The 22,457-nt window shown below is 42.6% G+C and overlaps 1 protein-coding gene across 3 annotated transcripts in view; it reads right to left on the bottom strand.

Moving 5' to 3' along the window:
• LOC6501190 (guanylate cyclase soluble subunit beta-1) overlaps positions 1-21,587 on the bottom strand; it is a 48,018-nt gene extending 26,431 nt beyond the window's left edge. For all 3 annotated transcript variants that reach the window (XM_001954691.4, XM_014911435.3, XM_032456449.2), the window contains exons 1-12: positions 21,240-21,587; positions 18,153-18,215; positions 17,143-17,216; positions 4,046-4,146; positions 3,722-3,840; positions 2,928-3,077; positions 2,548-2,851; positions 1,657-1,878; positions 1,458-1,569; positions 989-1,154; positions 680-762; positions 110-280 (exon numbers count right to left, since the gene is read on the bottom strand). In XM_001954691.4, coding sequence (XP_001954727.1) covers positions 110-280; positions 680-762; positions 989-1,154; positions 1,458-1,569; positions 1,657-1,878; positions 2,548-2,851; positions 2,928-3,077; positions 3,722-3,840; positions 4,046-4,146; positions 17,143-17,216; positions 18,153-18,155 — 1,505 coding nt within the window. In that variant the 5' untranslated portion in view covers positions 18,156-18,215; positions 21,240-21,587. The remainder of the gene's footprint in view (positions 1-109; positions 281-679; positions 763-988; positions 1,155-1,457; positions 1,570-1,656; positions 1,879-2,547; positions 2,852-2,927; positions 3,078-3,721; positions 3,841-4,045; positions 4,147-17,142; positions 17,217-18,152; positions 18,216-21,239) is intronic.
• Between the last annotated feature and the right edge of the window lie 870 nt (positions 21,588-22,457).

The following is a 22,457-nucleotide window of genomic DNA, read 5'->3' as shown; positions in this document are numbered from 1 at the left end:
TCTCAGGACATGGTATATGGGACATGGAAAAGTAATTTCAATTTCGCGCCTGAGAGAATGTTCCAGGGCAGAGGCCATTAGGCAGTCGGCACTGTCATTTGTCATTTACCTGTCGGTCTTCTGCTTCTCGCTCTCCAGATCGCGGAACGTCTGTTGCAGCTTATCCGTCAGCATCTCCAGGTTCTTGGTTAGCTTGTACTCGGCTTCGAATTTCTCGGAGAGCAGCACCAAATCCCTGGCAGCATCGTGGAGCGGCACATCCGAAATGTAGAGTCCCTTCCTGAAAACAGAAACGAAGCACATGCCGCATTCCGGCGTGAGTTCAAAGATGAGGCAAGAAAAGGAAAAATGACACGCATTTTGTTTTACTTAAGACTTTACGGGGAAATCGCCCGGCAGGAAATAGAAACACAAAAACCTCTAGTAGACTGGGGGCGTCCAAAAGCATTTTTAATGTCACCCATAAATTTAGCTAGCTGAAGGCGCATTTGTTTCAATTTGACTCCCGTTTATACATAAACCCCCGAGGCATGCCCCATAATGCCACCAACATTTAAGAGCTAATGTCTTTAATATGGGCTTGCTAAAAAATTAAGCCATCCAGATGGGTTTTAATATTTTACCTTTAATATTTTCATACTCCCCTTACTATCCAATCTTTTTAAGGAACGATACTTACTTTGTCAGATCGTCCAGATTCATCACGCTAGGATAGCATTGAAACAATATCCGATCCGTTTCCGGAATGTACATCATTTGTCCCTGAGGAGCACAGAAGCGGAGAAAAGATTATTTTCTCAGGGGAGCTCTTGCAGGATAAGCCATTACAATAAAATTGATTTTTATGCTGCACTTTGCGGCAGGCCAGGCATTAAGTTTAATGCCGTAGCAGGCAGCTGTGCGTAAGGGTCGATTTGTTTTTTTTTGGGTTTTTCATAACCAGCATAGTCAGTTTCTCCGATTTTGGCCACCTCCAAATACTACTCACCTTCAGTCTCAGAAAGCGCTGCTCGTGCCGGCTGCTCATGGCCCCCTGACGTGTCTGGAGCACATAGATGGTGTTTATGTGGGACAGGATGTTCTCGAAGTTGAGTTGCAGGTGCGGCCGGATGGCCTCCACCACCTCTATCAGTGAGCAGTTCTCCTCGGCCACTCTGTCAGAATAAACGGAAGAAAATTAGGGATATAATATCGATAATGTTGGACATTACTAATAAAATTTCTAAGCATCACGACTGCTTATAAATTGGGTATATTTTATTATATATTCTATATTTTCTTTTTAACTTATAATATTATTTTCCCTGTGTACCAAAACAAAAGGGGCACAGGCAAATCACAGTGTTCCACTTAGCAGAATGGCTTAGAGCTGGCCTGGTTCTCTCCCCTAATGGCCACTAATCGCAAACAATAGCTCATAACTAACGGCGGACTGCAAAGCCTTGGCAAGGACTCACCTGGGGATTACTCGAGACACTGCCTTGCCGGCCTGGACGATTTTCATCTGTCTATCGAACATCAGGTGAAAGGGGAACACCTTGCAGAATGTGGCCGGCGATATCAGCGGCGCTGTGTGGAATTACGAGGCAACATTTGTTACCAGATTAGTCAAGCAATTAGTGTAAGTAAGCCTGCCCTCCGAAAGACAAGACTCACCTTCGCAGAGAAACTCCATGTCATCGACCACCTCGTCCTTCTTGGCGTCCACCTGCGACTTGGCCGCCACGTTGATTTCCCTTATCAGGAACTGCACGTGGTCGTACCGCTCGATATCGTCGCTTTTGTTCTTCAGGAGGCGCAGGCACTTCTGCTCCTTGTCACCGTCGCAGTCGAAGCTGTCCTGGGCCATCGGGCATCCGCCGAGTCCAAGGGGGGTGTCTGCAAAAATGATTCAAGGCTTATTGGTTTGCCAAACAAATATTTGTGAACAAAATTCAACAAAAAAGGATTCGCTTTATTGGCGGTTGAATATAAAATGGAATACCAATTGGTTTCTTTTAAGCGCTTTTTAAAAAAATGAATAAATTGCTTTGTTTAACACCCTCTGGTGGCAACATATGAGAGCAAATAAAATGGAATGGAATATCCAATAAACTGTCATTAATTGCAAATATTGATTCATGGGGCAAGGGGTTTTTTATATTCTTAAAGAGGATATAGGATGTACTGGGGATGGCAGATGCCCTAAATGTTCTGTATTGAGGTCAGAATAATTTAAGAAACTTTGAATCCAAAATGCTCTATATACACATACCTCTATAGCCTTCTATGTTTGTTAATAGGTAATTTTATAATAAATATTTTTCCGCTACATGTCGCAACATCAATTGAAATATCAGCTTATCAATATTATCAATTTTATTTATTTCAATGGGAAATGGATTTTTCCACTTCTATTTATCAAATAAATAAATGAATCCCAACAGTCAATACAATTTAAATTTGCTGTCATTCCAGCTCTCTGATTTTTTCAATATGTTAATCACGACCACAATAATTCCATTTTTTTACCTTTATGGGTGTATTTTTATGTATTTCTGCATTTACCTGTCTCGGTGGCAATCTGTTGGCCGTCGTTGTTGTTGTTGACGTTGACATTGCCGTTGTTGCTGCTGCTGGCCAGGCCATTATTGTTACTGCCATTGTGATTATTGTTTCGCTCGGCATCCTGACTCGAAGGACCCAGGACAACCGTCGCCATTGCCGTCGCCGTTGCAGTTGCTGTGTCGGTATCCAATAGCTGCTGTTCCCTGGCCAGGGCCCGCTCCTTTTCAGCCTCGTCGATGGGCTCGCCTTTACGCTTTACAATGTCGATTTCCACCTCGACGCCGTGCAGCTTGGATGCAACTGCCTGTGTGCCAGAATACGACCGGAGAAGCAAAGGAGGTGTCAATATTATAAGGCATGTGGTATTTCGAACGGCTCACCTTGACGATTCCGATGACGATGTGCTCCAGGCCGGGCCGTTCCGAGTAGTAGTGGAGCAGCAGCTCGCCATCCTTCTCCGTACAGCGAAAGGACGGGGCTCGCATTCCAGGATACAGAGTGCCCAGGTGGTCGTGCAGGGCGTCCAGATTCTGATTGCATAAATAAAAATTCAATTGGATTAATACCAATGAAAGTAAATAATTAAATACACTGACAGACAAAAAACAAAGACTTTTGAGAATCATCTTTCCATCAAGAATATTAAATTTTTAAGCATATCGTTTTAATAAAAGTACCCCCAGTAAAGTCCCAGTGTAGTATTGTTGCTGTTAATGTTGTGGAGCAGACGAAAAAATTCAATTTCATTTTTCATTATGACAAAGGATTCGAGAAGCATTTGCGGTGAAAAATGTGGAAAATTGAAAATAAATCGAATGTGAGTGCAACAAAAGGCGTCCAGGGAAATGATGGTGCAAGGATGGGGGGCAGCAGGATGGTCGGGCAGATATGGTGTTGCTGCTGTGGCTACGGTCTGAGTGGGCGATGTGTGCGCTCAAGCAAAATACTCAATGCTTATCAATGATGGCGATGTCGAAGTCGATGTCTGCCACTGAGACTGAGACTGAAACTGCCAAGGGAGCAGCTACATGAAAAATGACTTGGCCGACAAGGCGACGTGGCGTTGTGGCGTTGTGGCAACTGCAATTGTGTGTGCCGCAAGAATGCAAAGGGAAATGAGTATGAAATGGCCATCGATTAACCAAAATTACTGGCCTCACAGTTGGCCAAGTACCTGCAGGAAATCACGCGGCGTGGCTCCCAGCACTTGCAGGATCTTATCGTAGCCCGAGTCCTGGCAGAACTCGAAGAATGTCTTGCCGAACAGTTCCAGGATGTCGTCAGCGGGTATATCTGTGGGTAAGAAGAATTTATTGAGATTTAGCCGGAGAGAGAGAGACATTAACGAGGAGGGTCCTTTATGGCCAGAACACACGTGAGCTGGTCCTGGCCACTAACTGGGTCAAGAGTGTTTACAGCATACGTTACCCAAGCGGGAAAACATAAGGGCCGAAAGGCAATCAACAATATCATCTAACTACCCGGACTATATACTCACTCAGTATCTCGACAGCTGCTCCAATTAGATTGTATGTTATTTCGTCGTCGTAAATTTGTCGCACCAGGAACTGTCCCTCCATGCTGACCATGGCCTTTTTCCTGGAAAAAAAAAATATCCGAATGAAAGCCAAAAATAAGCAGCCATCAAAATCGAGTCAGGCGAAACCGCAAAATGGAATGGGGCCAGAAGGGTTTTTCCAGCATTTCCCATTTTTGGATGAAATGTGAAAGTCAGTGGGAAAGAGAGACAGAAAATGAGGAAGAGAGATGGGAAGAGAGAGTGGGAAATACATTAATTTTAATTAAATTGCTTCTGTGCTTGTGAATTTATGAGTGAGTGGCTGGGCTGGCATTCCTGCGTTTGTATTTATGTGTCTGCGGGTCTGGATCTTTTTCCCTCATTTTTTTTTGGAAAGGGGACAAATAATATCCAAATAATATCCAAAAGGGGACAAATAATATTCAAATATCCTTGCCCATATGGCGGTCACTTTATGTGCTCTCAGAAATTTATGTTTTTAATTAAGCAATGAAGACGAAATAAAGCCTTTCAAATGAGAACGTCCCGTGGTTGTAGGGCTTGCTGTGGAGTATTAGCTTTCTGATTTTAGTTGTATGAGTTTTATTTCGAAATAAATTGAATTTAAAAATAGGAGCCATGACCTACTTTCTTCGAAAATGAGCAGTTCTCATAAAGGAAGGTAGAAAAAAAGAAATATAAGTTTCTGTTTACTTCCAATCTCAATTGTTTCGATGCAATTGGAAGCAAATATTGGATACATTTTGCTATTTTGCCAATTCTACGGGCACATCCTGTCCTCTCTAGCTCATTATGTGTGTGTTTGTTCCTTTTCATTGCTAAAAATACGATTTCTTGTTTATCTTTTTCTTCCTTTTTTTAAGACGAAATAAAGCCTTTCAAATGAGAACGTCCCGTGGTTGTAGGGCTTGCTGTGGAGTATTAGCTTTCTGATTTTAGTTGTATGAGTTTTATTTCGAAATAAATTGAATTTAAAAATAGGAGCCATGACCTACTTTCTTCGAAAATGAGCAGTTCTCATAAAGGAAGGTAGAAAAAAAGAAATATAAGTTTCTGTTTACTTCCAATCTCAATTGTTTCGATGCAATTGGAAGCAAATATTGGATACATTTTGCTATTTTGCCAATTCTACGGGCACATCCTGTCCTCTCTAGCTCATTTTGTGTGTGTTTGTTCCTTTTCATTGCTAAAAATACGATTTCTTGTTTATCTTTTTCTTCCTTTTTATCCGCAACAATATTAGGACTCGAGCTAAATACCAAAGAATCAAGAAGCCAAGAATCTAAACAGCAATTGGAAATCCTTAAAACTGCTTTACAGCTTAAAGTAAGCATTTTATATCTCTCGAAGAGAAAGTTGGTGGCGATTTGCATTGAATAACAATAACAGAAGAAAGTAGGAAGAAGGCCTTCGGTTTCAGCTGTTCCTCCCATTGCGAACATGGTGCAAATCGACTTTATTATTTAATAGAACTTGTGCCAAGCTGTTACCAAAACAAATTGAATACAACGTGCCGGCAGGGTAAAGGAAAGTGGCCTGCAGGAGAAAGTGGCAGTGAAAGCGAAAAGCGCCAACATTGCAGAATTCAAGATAGGAAGGGTGAGCTGGGGAAGAATGGAACTGAGAAAAGAAGTAATAGAAAAGTAGATTTTGTACGTGCCAAAGTTTTTCCATTTTCTCTACGCAAATCTTCTGATTTGTCGACACCGGAATTGGGCAAGTGGGCGTGGCCCCTCAGGTGAGCCGAGGTGCGGTGGCAACAGCTCGGCATTTCATTATTGCTCATTTCAGATGCGAACTGCAGCGCTGGCAGGAGCCACCAAGAAGCAAAATAAAATGAAATAAAAATCAAACACCCCCCTGCCAGAAGATGCTGGAGAATTGCAAAATGTGTCAGCAGCTGTGTCGCTGAAATGTGAGAAATATTTTCACCAACGTCGGATGATTGAGTTGTGTGTGTTGTAGCTTGTATGTTGCAATGTTGCACATTTTAATTTTGCAATTCCTCTTCTAGCCACTCGCACATGTGACAGGGCGATAAGTATTTTATTGTAAAAGCTGATTTTTAATTTCCTGAACTGCCAACGGACATTGAATGGGAAACAGGAACTGGAAAGTGTGAGAGCCAGCATCCTTCGACGATGGCCGAGAAATTCCAAGGAAATTTCTGCATATTACACACCAAAAATGGAAATTGATTTTCCCAAAGCAATTTATTATTCTATGAAATATGGACTGCGGTTGCCGGCAGTTGGGGCACTCGGGGCTTCTGGAGGAAGCACGAAATTAAACCAAAGATTTATGCCAAGTGCATGCATAAATTCAACGCCCAGTCACGAAAGCTGCTTGAAGAGCCTTAAAGACCTTAAAGATCCATTGGACTGTAAACGGAGATTCTGGCTTATTTTCTATTTAATTGTGCAAGTTAGGTGAGAGACGTACAGGTGCTTCGTAAACGCTTCTATCTGCTCGGGCGCTAGCGCACAGCACAGGCGATTTAATTTCATAAAGTCAACACCCCAGAGTTGCCGAGAGCTACCCAGAAAATGTCTATCATTTTTATTGTGCCAGCAAGGCAACATTTTGTGCCGTAAATTAAATTATGCTGCACGTTTTGGCCCGGGACCGATGGTTTACCTGTCGGCCTGTCTCTCCCATCCAAGCCGGGCCTGGCCAACGCTGCGTATGATTGATTTTTATTGATTTAAATGTGCGTGTGTTGTATCAGCGTTCCAGTGTCTCTCGGCTGTCGTCTGTCGGTTGTCGCTTGTCGGTTCTGTGTTCTGGGCGCCTTTTGATCGACAACTTAATTGAAAAAGTTAATGTTCCCGTGTATGTAGGTGTGTGTATTTGGTGAGCCAAAAAAAAGAAAAAGAAAACGAAATCGGAATTTGTCCATTGGATTTGGGCACGTTCAGGTTTTTCCTGTTCCTAATGCAATTTGTCATTAATTCCCTCGGCACACCACACACACAGTAAAAAAGTTTGCCATTAAATTTCGCACATTTGCGGCAGCATAAGCATCAATTAATCCGAGATGTAAAAATTAATTACGCACACACGCCGCCAATTTATGTGCCTGCCCTTCCAACCTCGCCTCCTCGCCGTCCTTTGTCGTTCTTTATTTTTTTTTTCGCTTCCTACTTCCGCCTTCATGGCCGTAGCCTCTTAGCCAGATATTGCGTATACGCCGCACTGGCCCGGCAAATGCAAGGCGACACTTAGTAGCATCCTCTCATCGCTTTCATTACAAATTCAATTTCCTCCCCCGCCGCTCACTGCCCAAGTTGATTTTGCCGCGACTCCGGCTCGCACTTTAAACTCATTTAAATATTGTTTACGCTGTGACAACGACAGTCGCCGGCGAAGACGGCCGAAACTAAGTGGCTTAATCTGCCAAAACGGCAGAGGAGCCAAAGAGTCCCAAAGAAATATGAAAACATTTCGCGCCTAAGTTGCTTAGGCCACGCCGAGGCAATATGGCCAAATTGTTTTTGTTTTCCTTCGCGCTATTGGCCGTCCGCTCTATTGTTGGTTTAAGTTTCACGCGCAATGCCTTTTCTGATTCGAAAACAAACCTATATATATTATATCCCCACTGCTCCACGGCTTCTGGGTTTCTGGTTTGAAAGCTCTCGCGTGTAAATATTATTATTTAATATGCCAATCGCTGAGCCATTCCCGGCCCCATTGGTGTAAAAAAATAAATAATAAACTGTGAGTGAGAGTGGAAAAAGCGGGGAATGTTCAACCCATGGAATTTACGCGCCACTGACACGCTCTCTAACTCTCCGTTTTTCCGCATTTTTCTCCCGGCTCCCGGACCTCTGGTTCCTGTGACGGTCTCCTCACATGACTCTCGCTTTTTATGACAGGGCATTAAATTGCTTTATTATGAACTACTTGTTGACTTTTGGAAGCTGAAACTTTAAGTTGGCTTATTCCTGCTGAGCCGCAGATTCTGAGACCGCAAGTTTTGAGAAATTCATAATCAATCAACTCATTTTAGCCTGAATTTCGTGCGGTTGACTGTGGCATCCCTAATTAGATCGTCCTTTAACTGCTGTTTGGTTTCCAAGACTCGACAAATCACCACAAGGCTACCTGTGGCAGAGGTTTTGCCAGGATCTAGGATGTGTGCATTCAGGCGAGAAGGCAGTCTCACTAATATATATGGGTCTGGATTGGATATTTGGCTCTAGATATCGGGCACCATAACGAAGTACCTATTGATAAAATTATTGACCTAGATTATAGCTACTTATCCTTAATCTTTTCCACCAAAAAGCCAGCCAACACCCACAAACACATGTCCTTATCCACCCACTTGAAAATATATATGTGTTTATGCGCTCCAACCAACCGACATTAGTGCATTTTCTGGGCAGGCACTTAGCCAAGAAGTACGGAAAGCCAAGTCGCAGAAAAACACGCCATGCGGCCTTGCTCGGAGGTAGAATAATGTGTCTCACTTGGCCTAATGACGCCACTAAATGCTTTCGTAGAGTATACCCAAGTCAGTTTCAAACAAATGCAACTTGCATTTGAAATTCCAGCTAGAAAAGAAGAGGAACAAGAGCCGGCGAGAAACGGAAGCGAAATAAGGTTAAAAGCCACTTAAGACTTGGCCAAGTTAATGTGCCACATAACTCAAGTGAGTCACATGTTTTATTGTCCCGAACGCGGTCCGGACCAGAGAGCGTGCAGCTTGCAGGCCAAGTTAGTGCCAGGGTCAGGCTGAATTAGCCAAGAGCAGAGCTTTAATCGAATGCTGACGGCGGGATATTAACATTGAAATTACAATTCAGCAACTGGAGGGAAAAATCTTTTGGTATTTAAGAATCTAAAATGTCTTATAGACTTTAAACCCTTTTTGAATCTTGTTATTGAAGGGCTTTGGACATTGCGTTTTAAAGAAGAAATCAATCTTTTTCAGCTTATTTTTCTCGGTGTTTTTTTTTTTTGCTTATGCTTATGTTTCTGTGGTAATCCCCGGGGCGTGTTATTCAAATCAGGCTAAAAAGGCACAGGCGGAGGTGCTGCTCTAGTTTTGCTGGCAACGGAACCGGAACATCCACCCAGGGACACCCACTCACCCACACTTTTTGGGATCTAGAGCGCACAGGCTAGAGGATTGGAGGACATAGGACAGAGGATGAAGGATGTCTGATGTCTCGTGTGTATTTGTATGCGATTAGCGTTAAACCGCTGCCAAGCAATTCACATGCAGACGTGCTGTACCTCGTTAATGATGATGGACCCTGAATCTGTTCAAGCCCATGTTCAAGCTCGTCAGCTTCCCCCAGCTTTGCCAGGCTGAGACCCAGCCTCATCATCATTATTAGCATCATGGCTTCCTGGCTGGCATTGTCATTGTCACTGCCATTGGCTTAGTAAAGTCGATTTTGCTGGGTATTAGCATTTTTACTGTCGTTAAGCTCCATCGGCCATGGGGCGTATGATTAACCTTTAATGCAGCCTCAAGTGTCTCGCACCTCGTGCCAAAGAATTTTTTATATTTTATATATGTATAATACAAAAATCGTATGGCCTGGCCAAAATGAATGAATCGCACTTTTGGCCGCGCCCATTAATAACTGTCCCTATGCAAGCCCAAGACACCCACGACTTATATTTTTTTTCGTGTCGCAGTCTGGTCATTTATTACCGCTGTCCATTCATTGGATCGAAAACTCCTTCTCCCACTCCCAAGTGCCATCGATTCCCCTTGGTTTTTATCTACGCATGCACTGTGACATCTCGAAATTAGGACATCATTAGCAACTGTCGATGCCGCCACGACTGTCGGCTGTGGACTGCCAATGCCCGGCGATGCTCCCTGATAAATGTTGAACAAGCCACAGCCCATCTCTCACAGGGGAATTTGCGGTTGACTGCCACGCCCCTGCCACGGCCGCCTCCCATCCCCCGCAGAGCTTAATTTTGGTTCCAGCCGAGCGGGGGCAAAAAAAAAAAAAATTAAGCCGCGTGCGAACCCTCAATACAATTAGTTTTTAAAGCTGCCCTGAGGCGGCATTACTGGGAAATTGCCTTTAATGTATGCCGAGCAGATTCTCGTTCCAATGCTGGTTAGATATGGCTTTTAACTGTTGCTACACAACAACAAATATATTAATATCTACAAGATATTGAGTTTTTACTATAGTTTAGAAAAATTTAGAGGTATACCAACTTTATCTATCATAATATTATTGTTTATAGCGTAATAATAGATAGAGTTTAAAACAGACAGTAAATATGTTAAATATTTTCTTAATTTTGTTAAACATTTCCCAAGTGTAAAGTTAGTCTATTGGAGCCCTCACAGAACCAGCCACGTTTGAAAAATAGAATACAAATTCCAATCGGATGGGAAATTCGATTTACATTTTCAACTAGCAGTTGCCAGCTCTCAGATGCCAACTCAATTTGCAACGGCCGCCTATCCGAAACCAATTCCGGATTCAAATGCAGCAAATTTTGCTCCCAGCTGGCTCTGAATCTTGGCCCTAATGATGGCCGAGGGCTGTGTAGAGCTCCAGAGCTCGGTGGAGGCCTGGCAGAGGCCAACAGGCACAAATGTTGCAAATTTACAGAGGCACATGGCAACACTTCCGGCTTTCTGTTGCTGCAACTGCAATACCAATGGCAGTGGCAGTGGCAATCGCAAATGTGCCCCAAAGCATGTTGAGGAGAATGTCTTGTTTTGCTGTAAAATGCAAATGAGCGGATGAGATGCTCGAGTGGTAGCATCATCGGTTCTGGAGAAAATCTGATCAGGAAACAGGAAAGCAGACAACAGCCACGGCAATGGCACGGGCAACACATTTCTCATTTCTTTTGTCTGGTCAAGAGGACATGATTTCAATATGGAGATTTCACTCGGCGGGCAGCAAACCGAATGCAATTTTGAAATGTTACAAATGCGCTCTGGGAGCGTCCGTTGTGGTTTTAAGTTTTATTAAAAACAAGAAGAAAAACAACTACATAGCGACACATAAAAAATGGATGGTGGGAAAACGTTTGAGCCACGCTCTGTTGGCCGTTTGGCAACCAGCTGAACTGACCCTCCAGCACATATGGGGGGAGGGAAAATAAATTGCTTTTAAGCGACGTGTCCTGGTCGCGCCGCCCCAAAGGACCTCGGCGAGTGGAGCGTGTCGCAATTCGCAAAATGCAATAAATACAAATTTCACTGATGCATTTATGCGGGAACTACGTGTAGAGTCACTCGCTTATTTAATTATCCGGCAGAGTCCAGACAGCAGAGTCCGGACAGCAGAGTCATTACTGGACATTGCGTATGCGCCCCGTTGGCCTAGCAACATATTTTCGGCTGACTCACTTTATTTAAATTTACTGTGGGGTGGCTCTACTAACCAGTAACCCAAAACCTAGGCTACATAATTAATGTGTATTGTATCATGGAAATATTATTACAAATTAATGGAATATTCTGTGGTGTTTAGTTTTGTGCGAAAGCCATGGAATATGTAATTAGCCTGAGCCGTCGAGCGAATTGAAAGCAATATAAGGACCAAAGGACCCAATAGGAGTGTCTGTGGGTTTCCAAATTAACGTGCAGTGAGGGTATGGGGGGAGACACCAAAGCTGTTTGCTGAAGCGGAGGCGGTTGATAAACAAATATTTGATTTCACCCTGGAAATTGGCCGTCGAAGTGGTAATGATGGAATAGAAGATTCTTGAAAGTATTTGTCCTTGAAAATTATTTTTTGTTTCTTAAATAGATATTATTGGCTCCAAGAAAAACTGGTAGCTTAAAGATAATACCTTTAATAGCCATGTCTAGTTAAAATAATTACTAGAAAATAAGATAATTAATATTTCGTGCTTGCAACAATTTTTCCTATTATTCAAAAAGCAATTGCCTGGCTATTACATTTCCAATTAGGTGTTTCTGCTTCTCAAAATTACTATTATTATGGGCAACTACTGTCAGTATTTCACTTTTCTTGAACCGATTAATAATGGCTATCCACTCTACCGTTGTCTGCTTAATGACTGGCCCATAATCGGCTGCTCAAGTGTCAGCCTGGCTGGCAGGACAATAATTAGCCTCCTTGTGCTTCACTTTATTTAGATTATTGCACACCATTTGACTTTAACGCACGAAAGGACACTATCTCGCCATCCACTGTCCCTCACCAACTGTATTGGCCCTATTGAGATGCCATTTGGGACGATAATGGTCGAGAGGCGGACAACGAGGGCGTCAAGTGGCACATTGCGGATGCGCAACGTTTACAACTTTTGGGGCAGAGTTGTTGGGGCACGCACGCGACGCATAATTCATAAAGCTATAAAAGTGGAGGGCCAACATGAAACGGCAGCGCAAAACTTTCAACAATAAACTGCGGAAACTCGGTAAGGAGATTATAGTGGGTGTTATTTTCAGGACCACCTCACCCAAAAATAAGAAAAAAGGTAAAAAAAATATAAGAAAATATGAAGCAATCAAACAGACAATAAATGAAGTAAAAGGAGTCGCATCGAGCCCGGGAAATGCAATCAAAGCAAAAAGTAATCTCGGCGATAAGTGCGAAAACGTGTCAAATGACAGGATAAAGGATGCTCCTCCGGAGAAGGGGGCGTGGTTGCAGCTGACACAGAGCAGCTTGCCCGCATCACGGCAGTCAATAAAGCGTAACAATATTTCCCGCACTCGGAGTGGGCGGTCGGAGTGGTGGCGTGGCAAGTGTGGGTGTGCCAGTCGAAAAACAGTTGACAAAATGGCAACGACAGTTGGAACGGCAATATGAAAATATTGTAAATGCAAAAAGTTGAGCAGAAACTTCAACCGGGCGAGCTGGAGGCAAGGGATGAAAGGGTGAAGAACAGGTGCTTCTGTTATGTTTGCCGCCAGTTTGTTTGCTTTTGTATTTGTGTTTGGAGCAGCTTGCGGCAAAGTTTCCTTTCCAAAAAAAGTTCACCAGTTTGAGTTTCTAGAGGGAATGTTTTTTTTTTTTTTGGCCTGGTTCTTTTGGCCAGGCCAACGCACATTTTTTGACGCATTAGCACGCGTAGGTACTTACAGACACATATCTCAGCATCCCCAACTCGTTACAGGCCTCAAGAATGCCATTTCCCTGTGTATTACACACAGACACATCCTTGTGGCACACGCACACCACTTGAAAATTGACTCAAATTTCCATAATGTCTGCCATGAAAATGCGATCGATTTTCGAGGGGTTTGGGGTCTGGGGTCTGGTGTCTGGGGTGTGGGAAGCGGCAAACAACAGAGGGGAAAAAAGGACATAATGCTGCGGGCGTGTGTGCGTGTGTGCTATGAATATCTAAAAAAAAAAAAAACAGCACTCATGGCCAAAAAAAGCAGAAGGGCGAGCAAAATAGCAAAGTCAGGTCATTGGGCGAATGTGTGGGCGACTAATGGCCCGAAGCAACCAAAAAATGAGCTGAAAGCCAAAGCTATATATAAATACTTTCACAGATATAGATACATATGTATGATGGTCTCCTTACAAATGCGCTTTTAATGGCAAAGGATTCGCAAATGCCTGCAATCAAATGAAATCGCGGGCCCAGGATGCTTGACAAAATGCTGCCGGATTGCTTTTCCTTCTCCAGGACCTCCAAGATAGGACCTTCAGTTCTCCCCTACCTCCGTCAATCACCCAATCAACCTGATGTAAATTCCAGCCAAGCGAAATGAAGATTGATGGATTTTTAGCATTTGTCACTCCTTCGTACTGCCTCCCCCGGCGGAGCTAATAAGTCGCAAAAATATTTGGTAAACGGCAATGGAACGTGTTCGCCTCAAAAATTTCCAACAAATTTACATTTAATATGACAAGTCGGCGTTGACGTGCTTGGAAAAACTTTCCAAGCCCATATATCAAGTGTATCCTTGACAGAACGGGACCAGCAGGGGTCTCACCTGACTGGAGGTAGGAGAAAAACATGAGTTCATGCTACTAAAAGCACTCGACACTTTGGCAAATTAGTGATATCATTAAATCAGGACTGAGAAAGCATGAGGCACCGGGAACCCATTAGCCTGAATTGGTGACTGACCGAAGCATCAGCAGCTGCGGCTCATATGACAGTCCATCTATATATCCACATATATCCTTTAGATATATCCTTATATATGTAGAAAGCACACACTGTCCAGTTGACTGACATATTGACTCACTCGCACAAAGGGAAAATCCAATTCCAGTTGGAGCTCTGAGCTAAGCAGCTCAGCGACAGACTTTCGCCCGTGGCCGCATTGTGGCCTGTCGCTGTAAACCATTTTATAGGCAAATCGATTTTTGTCTAAAGTGCCACAAACACGCACTGCCGCAGCAGCAGCACCACCACCAACAGCAGCAACAGCACCAAGGATAACAATACAGGATCTGTGGCAACAAGAACACAAGAGGAGCCAAAGGCGGGGAAAATAACAATAACGCGAATGGACTTTGTCTGAGGGTGTATTAGTTTAACAACCGGCACTCGGACAGCACAGGAAAAAATTTAAATTCTAAAAAATAACTATAAGGTTTATCTTGAAAGTTTCTTAAAATACTTGCAAAGAAAATAAAGATTATACTTTAAGAAGATAACTACTGATTTGAAGATTAGGTTTATTGTTTATTTCTCTTTAGAAACAAATGTTTATTATCCTTTCTAACAGCTTTAAATCCTTCAAAACCTAAGGGCTTCCAATTTATCTTAATCTTCTAAGTTTCATTGCAGCTTTAAACTGGAAAGGAAGCCTTCTTTTCCCTCTCCACCAGGCAGCATCTTATTTAGGCAAATTAATGAGCCTCATTCTCAGATTGATGTGCTGCAATTATGCGCCCCGACCAAGTGGCATGAAGCACTTAACGCACTGATTCTGATTAAGTGGACGCAAACATGAGGTGTGAAGCGGCAAAAGCGAATGGAAGAAAGCGAGCGAAGGGGAGCCAAGGATTCGTCCTTTAGGAGCCGAAACATGCCTGAAAAGCAATCGGCAGACAAAGAGGTAGACCGACCGCACAACTATCACTCAATGCGGTCAGCTGGGGTGTCAATCAAGGCGACTGCCTCTGCCAATGGCCAGGGGGTGAGGTTTGGGGTAGGCGTGTGTTTCTCCTTGTGTCCTCGGCCGTCGCCCAGCACCCCTTTCCATTGCCTTCTCCAGCTTTCTTCTCTTTAATGAACGCTTTGACAAAGCCTCAAGTGCGAGGACGGCGACAACCGACAAACGATATGGCCCCTTGGAGGACTCTGGCCGCAGTCTAAGGCCGCAGGACCCGAGACATAGGACGAGACAGGGACCGTCTTTGTCTTGGCGCCTCAAGTGCTGGATAATGAGTTTGATTCTCAGCGATTGCCCTCGGCATTGCGACTATGATTGGGTCTACTGCGGGACTGCGGCTGCCAACTAACTGCAATGTAATTAAAGCCACGTCTAGGCCGCGCCCATTGGCTGGCATTTAAATCGAAGGACTTCGATACAAGGAGCACGTAACAAGCACTTACAAGAAAAGGCACTGTTTTTCTATAAACTTTAAAAATGACAGACAACAAAATTAAATAAAGTTTGTGCATCGAGATTCTGAATCTTTTATTATTCTTTTACTTAAAATATTCAGTGATATATAATAGATAAAATAAATATTTTATATATTCTAAGCTATATAATAGAGGCAGAAGTTGAAGTAAATAATTTTAATAAAATATTTGAAAGTCCTTGTTCTTAAAGTTCAGTAAGTCATTGTCAGGTTTTACTTTTTTTATTAAAGTATTGATTTTATTAAATCTGGCCATCTTTTCCTAACCTCTCTAGCAGTGTTCTTCGCCATGTCTTTATTTTATTTTTATTTTTGCAATGTTGCTACCTTTTGCGCCTCTTGCCGACGACCCTACTAATGAGAAAAGTTGGTAATGTTTTCCTTTTATTTCTGCTCCTTGCTGGCCATAATTAAAGGGTTGTCTGGGCCGACACCCGGGCGAGTTGCCTCTTGCCTCTTGACTGGCTCAATTCATTAGCAATCTGTAAACGTGGCCAATACAAATGGCAAGTGACTTGCGGTTAAACAATCCAAAATCATAAATCACGGCCAATTAGGAGGAATACTCGTTCCGTCTATGACTCAAAGGACATGGCAAACACATACACTCGCGGCAGCATTGTAGCAATATCAATAACTTAATTAAGATAAATGCGAACTGTATATAGCCAGTAGACACACTAACACTCCCATAAACCAACAGTAACAGTAGAAAAGGGAGAATGGCCATTACAGGGCGTTGATTTCCGTTAACTGGTTACACTCAGGAAAATATTTGTTACTAACATATTAAATTAATTGGGCATTTCTTTGATTTCTCTTAGGAATGTCACATTTTATTCATAAATCTGCGAGACGAAGTCCTTAGCTACTATTGCTCTTAGCCCTAAGTTATATCTTAGTTTAGAACTATCTGTTAGCTTTAGATCAATAAATAAATAAATATTCATAAATATTGTATTTCCAATACATAAATTAATTTTTCTACATATTTTTCCAAGTGTATCTTTAGGCTGCACTTGTTGGGCCAGCCTACTGAATTTCCTAGCCAGGAAAATCCGTGTACGCATTAATGCGACGCGTGTTCTACTTGTTTATGTTCCACCATCAACAACAACAAACTCACACAACAAACACACCCACACACACACAATTAATTTATGTATATCCCACTATGTTTTGGTGGGCGTGGCACGCCCCTCAAGTAAGTCCATGTCCATGTCCAATGTGAAAAATGGATAATTAGTTAATTGCGGTACGTGGCAGGCAAATGTGTGGAGGAGCTGGTGGGGGATTTATGTATTTTAGTTATTAATTAAGTGCGCGCTGCTGTTAATCTGTTTTTGTATTCGCAATTTCCTAGATCCTTGAATATAAATGGAATAATATCCGAGGGATATTCCCGGTAATATGAGAACTTGAGAAGATGGCAGTGTTATCCTAGAAGGCTCCGAAAATGGATGATAGAGTTGTGTGGAGATGTCTCCTAATGAGTTTCTGTTTGACTTGGATTGTAGCTCTACTTACTTGATCTTCTCCCAAATCTCGTCGCCAAAATGCTTGAGCACCAGCAGCTCGAGAGCGTAGTTAACGAAGCCATACTGTTGGGGGGACACAGGAAAGCACAGGAACCGATTAGTATTTACGTTTATTTTTATGGCAACTTTTAAATAAACATCAATATTTTGATTGTCTCTACTGGATGCTGGACTTTCAACTGGCATCGTAAAAATCTGTGCCATTCTGGAAAGAAGCCAGAGAAGCATCCTCAGGACTTTAATTGCATTCCCAGACGGGGCAGGCGAGCCTTGATTCGACTCAATAAATTTGAAAATATGCGAAATCAATAGCGATTGCGCATTTTCGATTTCGTTTTCATTTTCATTTTCATCTTCATTTCTTTTTAAATGTATTCGAAAAGCAATCAATTTGATTTGTTGTGCGAAATCAAAACCCAAGACAGGACAAAGGGATAGCAGTGAGTAGAGAAACACACACCAACGGTATCCAGATGCGTAGCACAATCAATCGCTTCCGCCGGAAGTAATACTAAACAAGCAAAATACTTGAAATATATTTACATACATTACGCATACGTCTAGTTGGCCACACATGAGTCTTCTTCCAGCTCACTGTGTTTGTGTTTGTGTCTGCCACTCTTACTGTTGCTTTTGGAATTTTATTTTTTCTGATTCCTTTCTGGGGCTTGTGCTTTTCTACTCGACTGTCTGATGAAGATGTATCTAACCGATATTTGATGTTTATTGCCTTCGGTGGGCACATTGAAATGTTGTAGCATCGACTGCCTGTCGCCACACCCCCGTGTGAGTGGGGTATTGGTAAAAAAAAAAGAGAAAAATCCTGGCGAATGAGGATGTTGGAAATGCTGCGAAAATCGCAATCATTAGATCAACATTTCTCTGCATATGTCAACACAGGAGGAGTCAGTTGATGTTCTCCGAAGGTTTGCAAATAAAACAGTACAATCTGATTGAGGTGGCTTTCAAGTTTCTTCCACAAATTAAATCTTTACTTACCATTTTGTAGAGTCTCTTTTTTTATTGCTTTAGTTAATTGAAAAGCTTCAAGCGCACATCACTCTGAAATCGTACATCAGAATTTAATATTGATAATGCAATTGTCACTATTTGTCACCACCACCCTGCCACTGGGGCAGTGAAAATGTAATAAATTTTATTTGTTTGCTCAGTTGATATGACTGTTGTGATAAACGCAACAAAAAGTGTAATGAAAATATCGTAAACACTGCGGTCTGGGACAATTATTGAAATTATAAGTGTGCTATATTGTGGATGGTAGTGGCATATTTGTGTTAATGCTTCACTGTTTGCCATTTATGGCTTGGAAACAACAATCGCCACTGCGGTATGAATATTTTATGAATTCTAAAATCGGCTTTGCCACCCATTTGATATTCCTTCTCCTCTCTACTGCTCCTATCTGTTTTTACCTTTTAAACACAAGCTCCCATAGCTTTAAATGCCGACACTAATCAAATATTTAAATGAGCGGAAAAAGAAAAGTTCACCCAAGTGGCCCCAATGTTTTCCCCCAAAAACTCGACAGTAAAAATGTCTGAGGCCACTTCGACTGCAGGGTGGCTGTTACAACTGAATTTTTGTGTGCTATGTATGCGCTTGTTTGTTGCATGCCACATGCAACACGTGCAGAAGCCAGAGCCAGAGCCAGAGCCCGCACACAATAGCCCGAACACACACCGAAAACCGGCGGCCCACAGCCATCAACTGGGTCACAATGGGGGCAAGGAAAAAAGGTGCTTGGAATTCGCTTGCCGGCATTTTGTATGCCCTGCCAGAGGACAGAATCGAACAGAAATTCTTTTCACCTGGGAAATGATTAAAAAGCTTTGGAGGTGAAGGAGTTTTTTCTTTTTCCCGAGAAGGCTTTTAAACGAAAAGTTTCGAATGGTTTTAAAAATAAACTATTTCACGAGGTCACAGTAGGTTTAATAAGTAAACCTGTTAAAAAAATAAAATGTAATTCTTAAGAACCAATACTGGAGCGCCGAAAATCACAATTCAAGGATTCTTTTGAGAAGGGTATATAGAGGTGTCTAGAACAGCAACTTGCCGTGGCAGCAAAGGCCAAAAGCAGTAGAAATGGCAACAAAGGATGCATACGACTGGTTAATTACATAAACACACACACAATCAAGTGCCTGGCACACACCTGTTCAGGTGAGTGTGCGAATGAGCGAGTCTCGAAATTTATGCGCCACGACGAGTGCAGGGCAATTAAGGCATTTCGAACGTAGAGCGTTGAACGTTGAATGTTGAGTTTTCACGGAGTTCGAGTTAGGAAGTTGAAAGTCGTCTGTGCTGCCTAGAAAAGGGGAATCCTTTGGTGCCTTGGGGCATGAGTCTTGGGCCTTGGAAAGATTGGCAGAAACGAGCGGCTCACAAAATGGCAGCTCGGGGAGTAGCATATATATGTGCGACTTGGAGAAGTAAAAAAAAACAACAAAAACAGCAATTGAAAAGGAAAACTTGGCCTGCAGGATGGCGATAAGTTAAAGCAGGAATCTGAACACTTGAAAGGGATTTTCATCCGATCCCACCCGCAACAAATGCTACACTTTAAGTCAACTTCAGTCTCAGTTTTTTTTTTGCTTTAAATAAGCCGTGGGGAGAAAAATCGATTTTCGTCCATCTTGTCAGACATTTTTGTAGGCCATTAAAAGGTGTCTCCCCGTATATATGTATAAAAGCCTGCTGAAATAATACGGCAGGTACATACAGCCTGTTTATTTAGCCATACGTATATTATTGTTTAACGTTTTCCACCCCCCAAGGAGGATGGAGTAGGGGGCTTGTGTTTGTTTATTACGATTACCCGAATACGGCGTATTATTAATCAGTAAAAGTATATTCCACCGAGAGGAGCACGCTATTTGCGAATGACCTCGGGCCTGGGAGGATCCAGTTCCAGTTCAGGTCCTGACATCCTTCCAATTGAGCGAATTTTAATTACGTGCAACATTTGGCATTTTGATAACGGTAAGGTTTACGGTAAGGGCACTGTCAACAGAAGTGGCAACCAAGGTCCTTGTGCTATTTTCGTATCGAGAAGCGAGAGACAAGAGTGTAAATAAGACTTGATTCGAGGGGCTTTGCATTTGTTTGGCCTGGCTTACAAGGAGACCGAAAAGTTTCCGAAATTTCATGAAATTGAGTGCCATTTGTCACTGGCGAAATAAAGCTATTTGGTGGTGACGAGCTCGCCATTTGATAATTGCGAGAAAATGACGCTCCCGATTTATTAAACCCGATGAGAAAGTAAAAACAAAACGATACTTTGCTCGGTCGGTTGGAAAAATTCCAAGCCCAGGGGAGGCCATCGTTCGGCCTGTCAATTTGGCGCTAAACTGACAATAACTGAGTTAATGATGAGCCTGCCATTAGGCCAGGGCACAAAATGAGGCAAAGTACACACAGGACACGGCCGCAGGACAGGGCAGCCACGGGACAGCCACAGGATGTAGATGCCATGTCCTCCCCCGGAACAGTTTTTGGAAGTGGTGGGGCCTGTTGGCGAGGCATAAAGCAATTGTACATTCAACTCTGTGTCCGCCCGGGCATTTATCAAATATAATGGACATTCACTATCGCCCGGACAGTTGAAACAACTAAAACAACTGTCAGAAAATTGCCGTGGGCACGCAAAGCTAAATGTCTAATAAACTTTGACATATTGAGGCAAATATTTCTATTTGGCAACTTTTGCGGCACGAGTCAGAGTCACACGAGTTACAGCCGGGGTTGCCCAGGACTAGCTGCAGGACAACATAAATTATTAACCACGGAGAGACAATGATGGCGTGAAATATCTGCCAGGGTACCGAAATAAATTAGGGCGCACAAAAGTATGCTTTAATATCCGAGAGGCCAAGTGGAATGTGGCGAATGTAGTTGTATGGGTTTTTATTATTGCTGGCATTGTTCTCAGTCCTCTGGCCAGATATCTGGCAGACGCCAAACAAAAAATATAACACTAATAACACAAACAGAAAACAACAGAAAAACGAAAAGCCCGAAAAGCCCGAAAAAAACATACAAGTGCGGGTGTGTGGGTAAGTAATTTACATTTGTTTGAAGCGCGCGTTTCTTTTTTATTTTGCCGATTCCCCAGGCTTTTGTTTATTCGCAACTTGTGATTTATTTGCTCGGTATTTCGGTTTCGTTTACGCTTTCGCTTTCACTCCCGGCCCCCGGCCTTACTTTCCACTTTCACTTTGGCCGACTCTTGATAAGAAAGTCTCGCGCGCGATTCTCTAGGAGTCTTCTCAGTCAGTATGTGAATGTCCCGGAGTGCCACACACAGTCCGTTGGTTTTCTGAATCCGCCGGAGCGCTTGTTCCGTCCGTTCGGTTCGTGAACAATTCGCCAGTAACAGCCGTCGACGACTGAGCGCGGAGTGCCTCGTGCTGCCATATTAAATACGGCTCAGAAGCCAAAGCCAGGCCAGGCCAGGACACTTGTCCTGGCAGTTCAGGCTCCTCAGTCGCCTCAGTTGCCTCGGTCGCCTTTTGTCGCCTGCCAATTGCCTGGCCCACTCAGCTGTTTGTTGTAGCTGGTCGTCGGGAAAATGAGCGGTCGGAAAAGCTGTCGGGGAAAAGCTCTCTCTTTGAGGTCCTTCTCGATTGCTCCATCTCGTTTTAACTGAATTTTCTACCCGCCAACAGATGGCTTTTCAAATGGTTTAAAAAAGATAAGTTAGGTAACTAGAAAGGTTTCTAAAAGTTTATAAGTAAATAGTTTTAATAAATATAAGTATATGAGTTTAATAAAATAATCCTTTTATTTTTCTTTATTATGTTTATTAATTGGTAACATAATTACCAATTATGGGTGGTTTTATAATTAAAATAAAAAAAATCATTAATCTATTGTCTGTACTCACATCAGATAGGTGTTATTAATTGCGAAATTCACTTAAAACATTTATTAATTTAAATTTAAGACTACCTATTTATTTATCCTGATTTTATATCCTTGTAGTTTTCATTATTTTAGGTTCAACTTAAATCAGTCGCTCAATTTTCGTTTGCATTTATTTGCTTTGCATTCACTTAGCCCTCACCACTGCCAACACCACCGGGCCCACTTCCGTTTCCGGCGTTATTTATTGCCGGCTTTATTTACTTGCCTGCTGATTTTTGTCAACTCACAGGACTCAGTCAATGGGGCACGCATAATTTACCTACGACAATAGATTTTCGGGCAGCTCCAGTCAAGCAGATGAACATTTCAGCGCCCCCAGCATTGGCGGCAAATAAATTAGAGCCACTTGCATTGCAAACA

The sequence above is a fragment of the Drosophila ananassae genome, chromosome 2L (assembly GCF_017639315.1).
Source record: "Drosophila ananassae strain 14024-0371.13 chromosome 2L, ASM1763931v2, whole genome shotgun sequence".
NCBI lineage: Eukaryota > Metazoa > Arthropoda > Insecta > Diptera > Drosophilidae > Drosophila > Drosophila ananassae.
The sequence above is the reverse complement of the archived record's forward strand: the minus strand, read 5'-3'. Positions and strand labels throughout refer to the sequence as shown.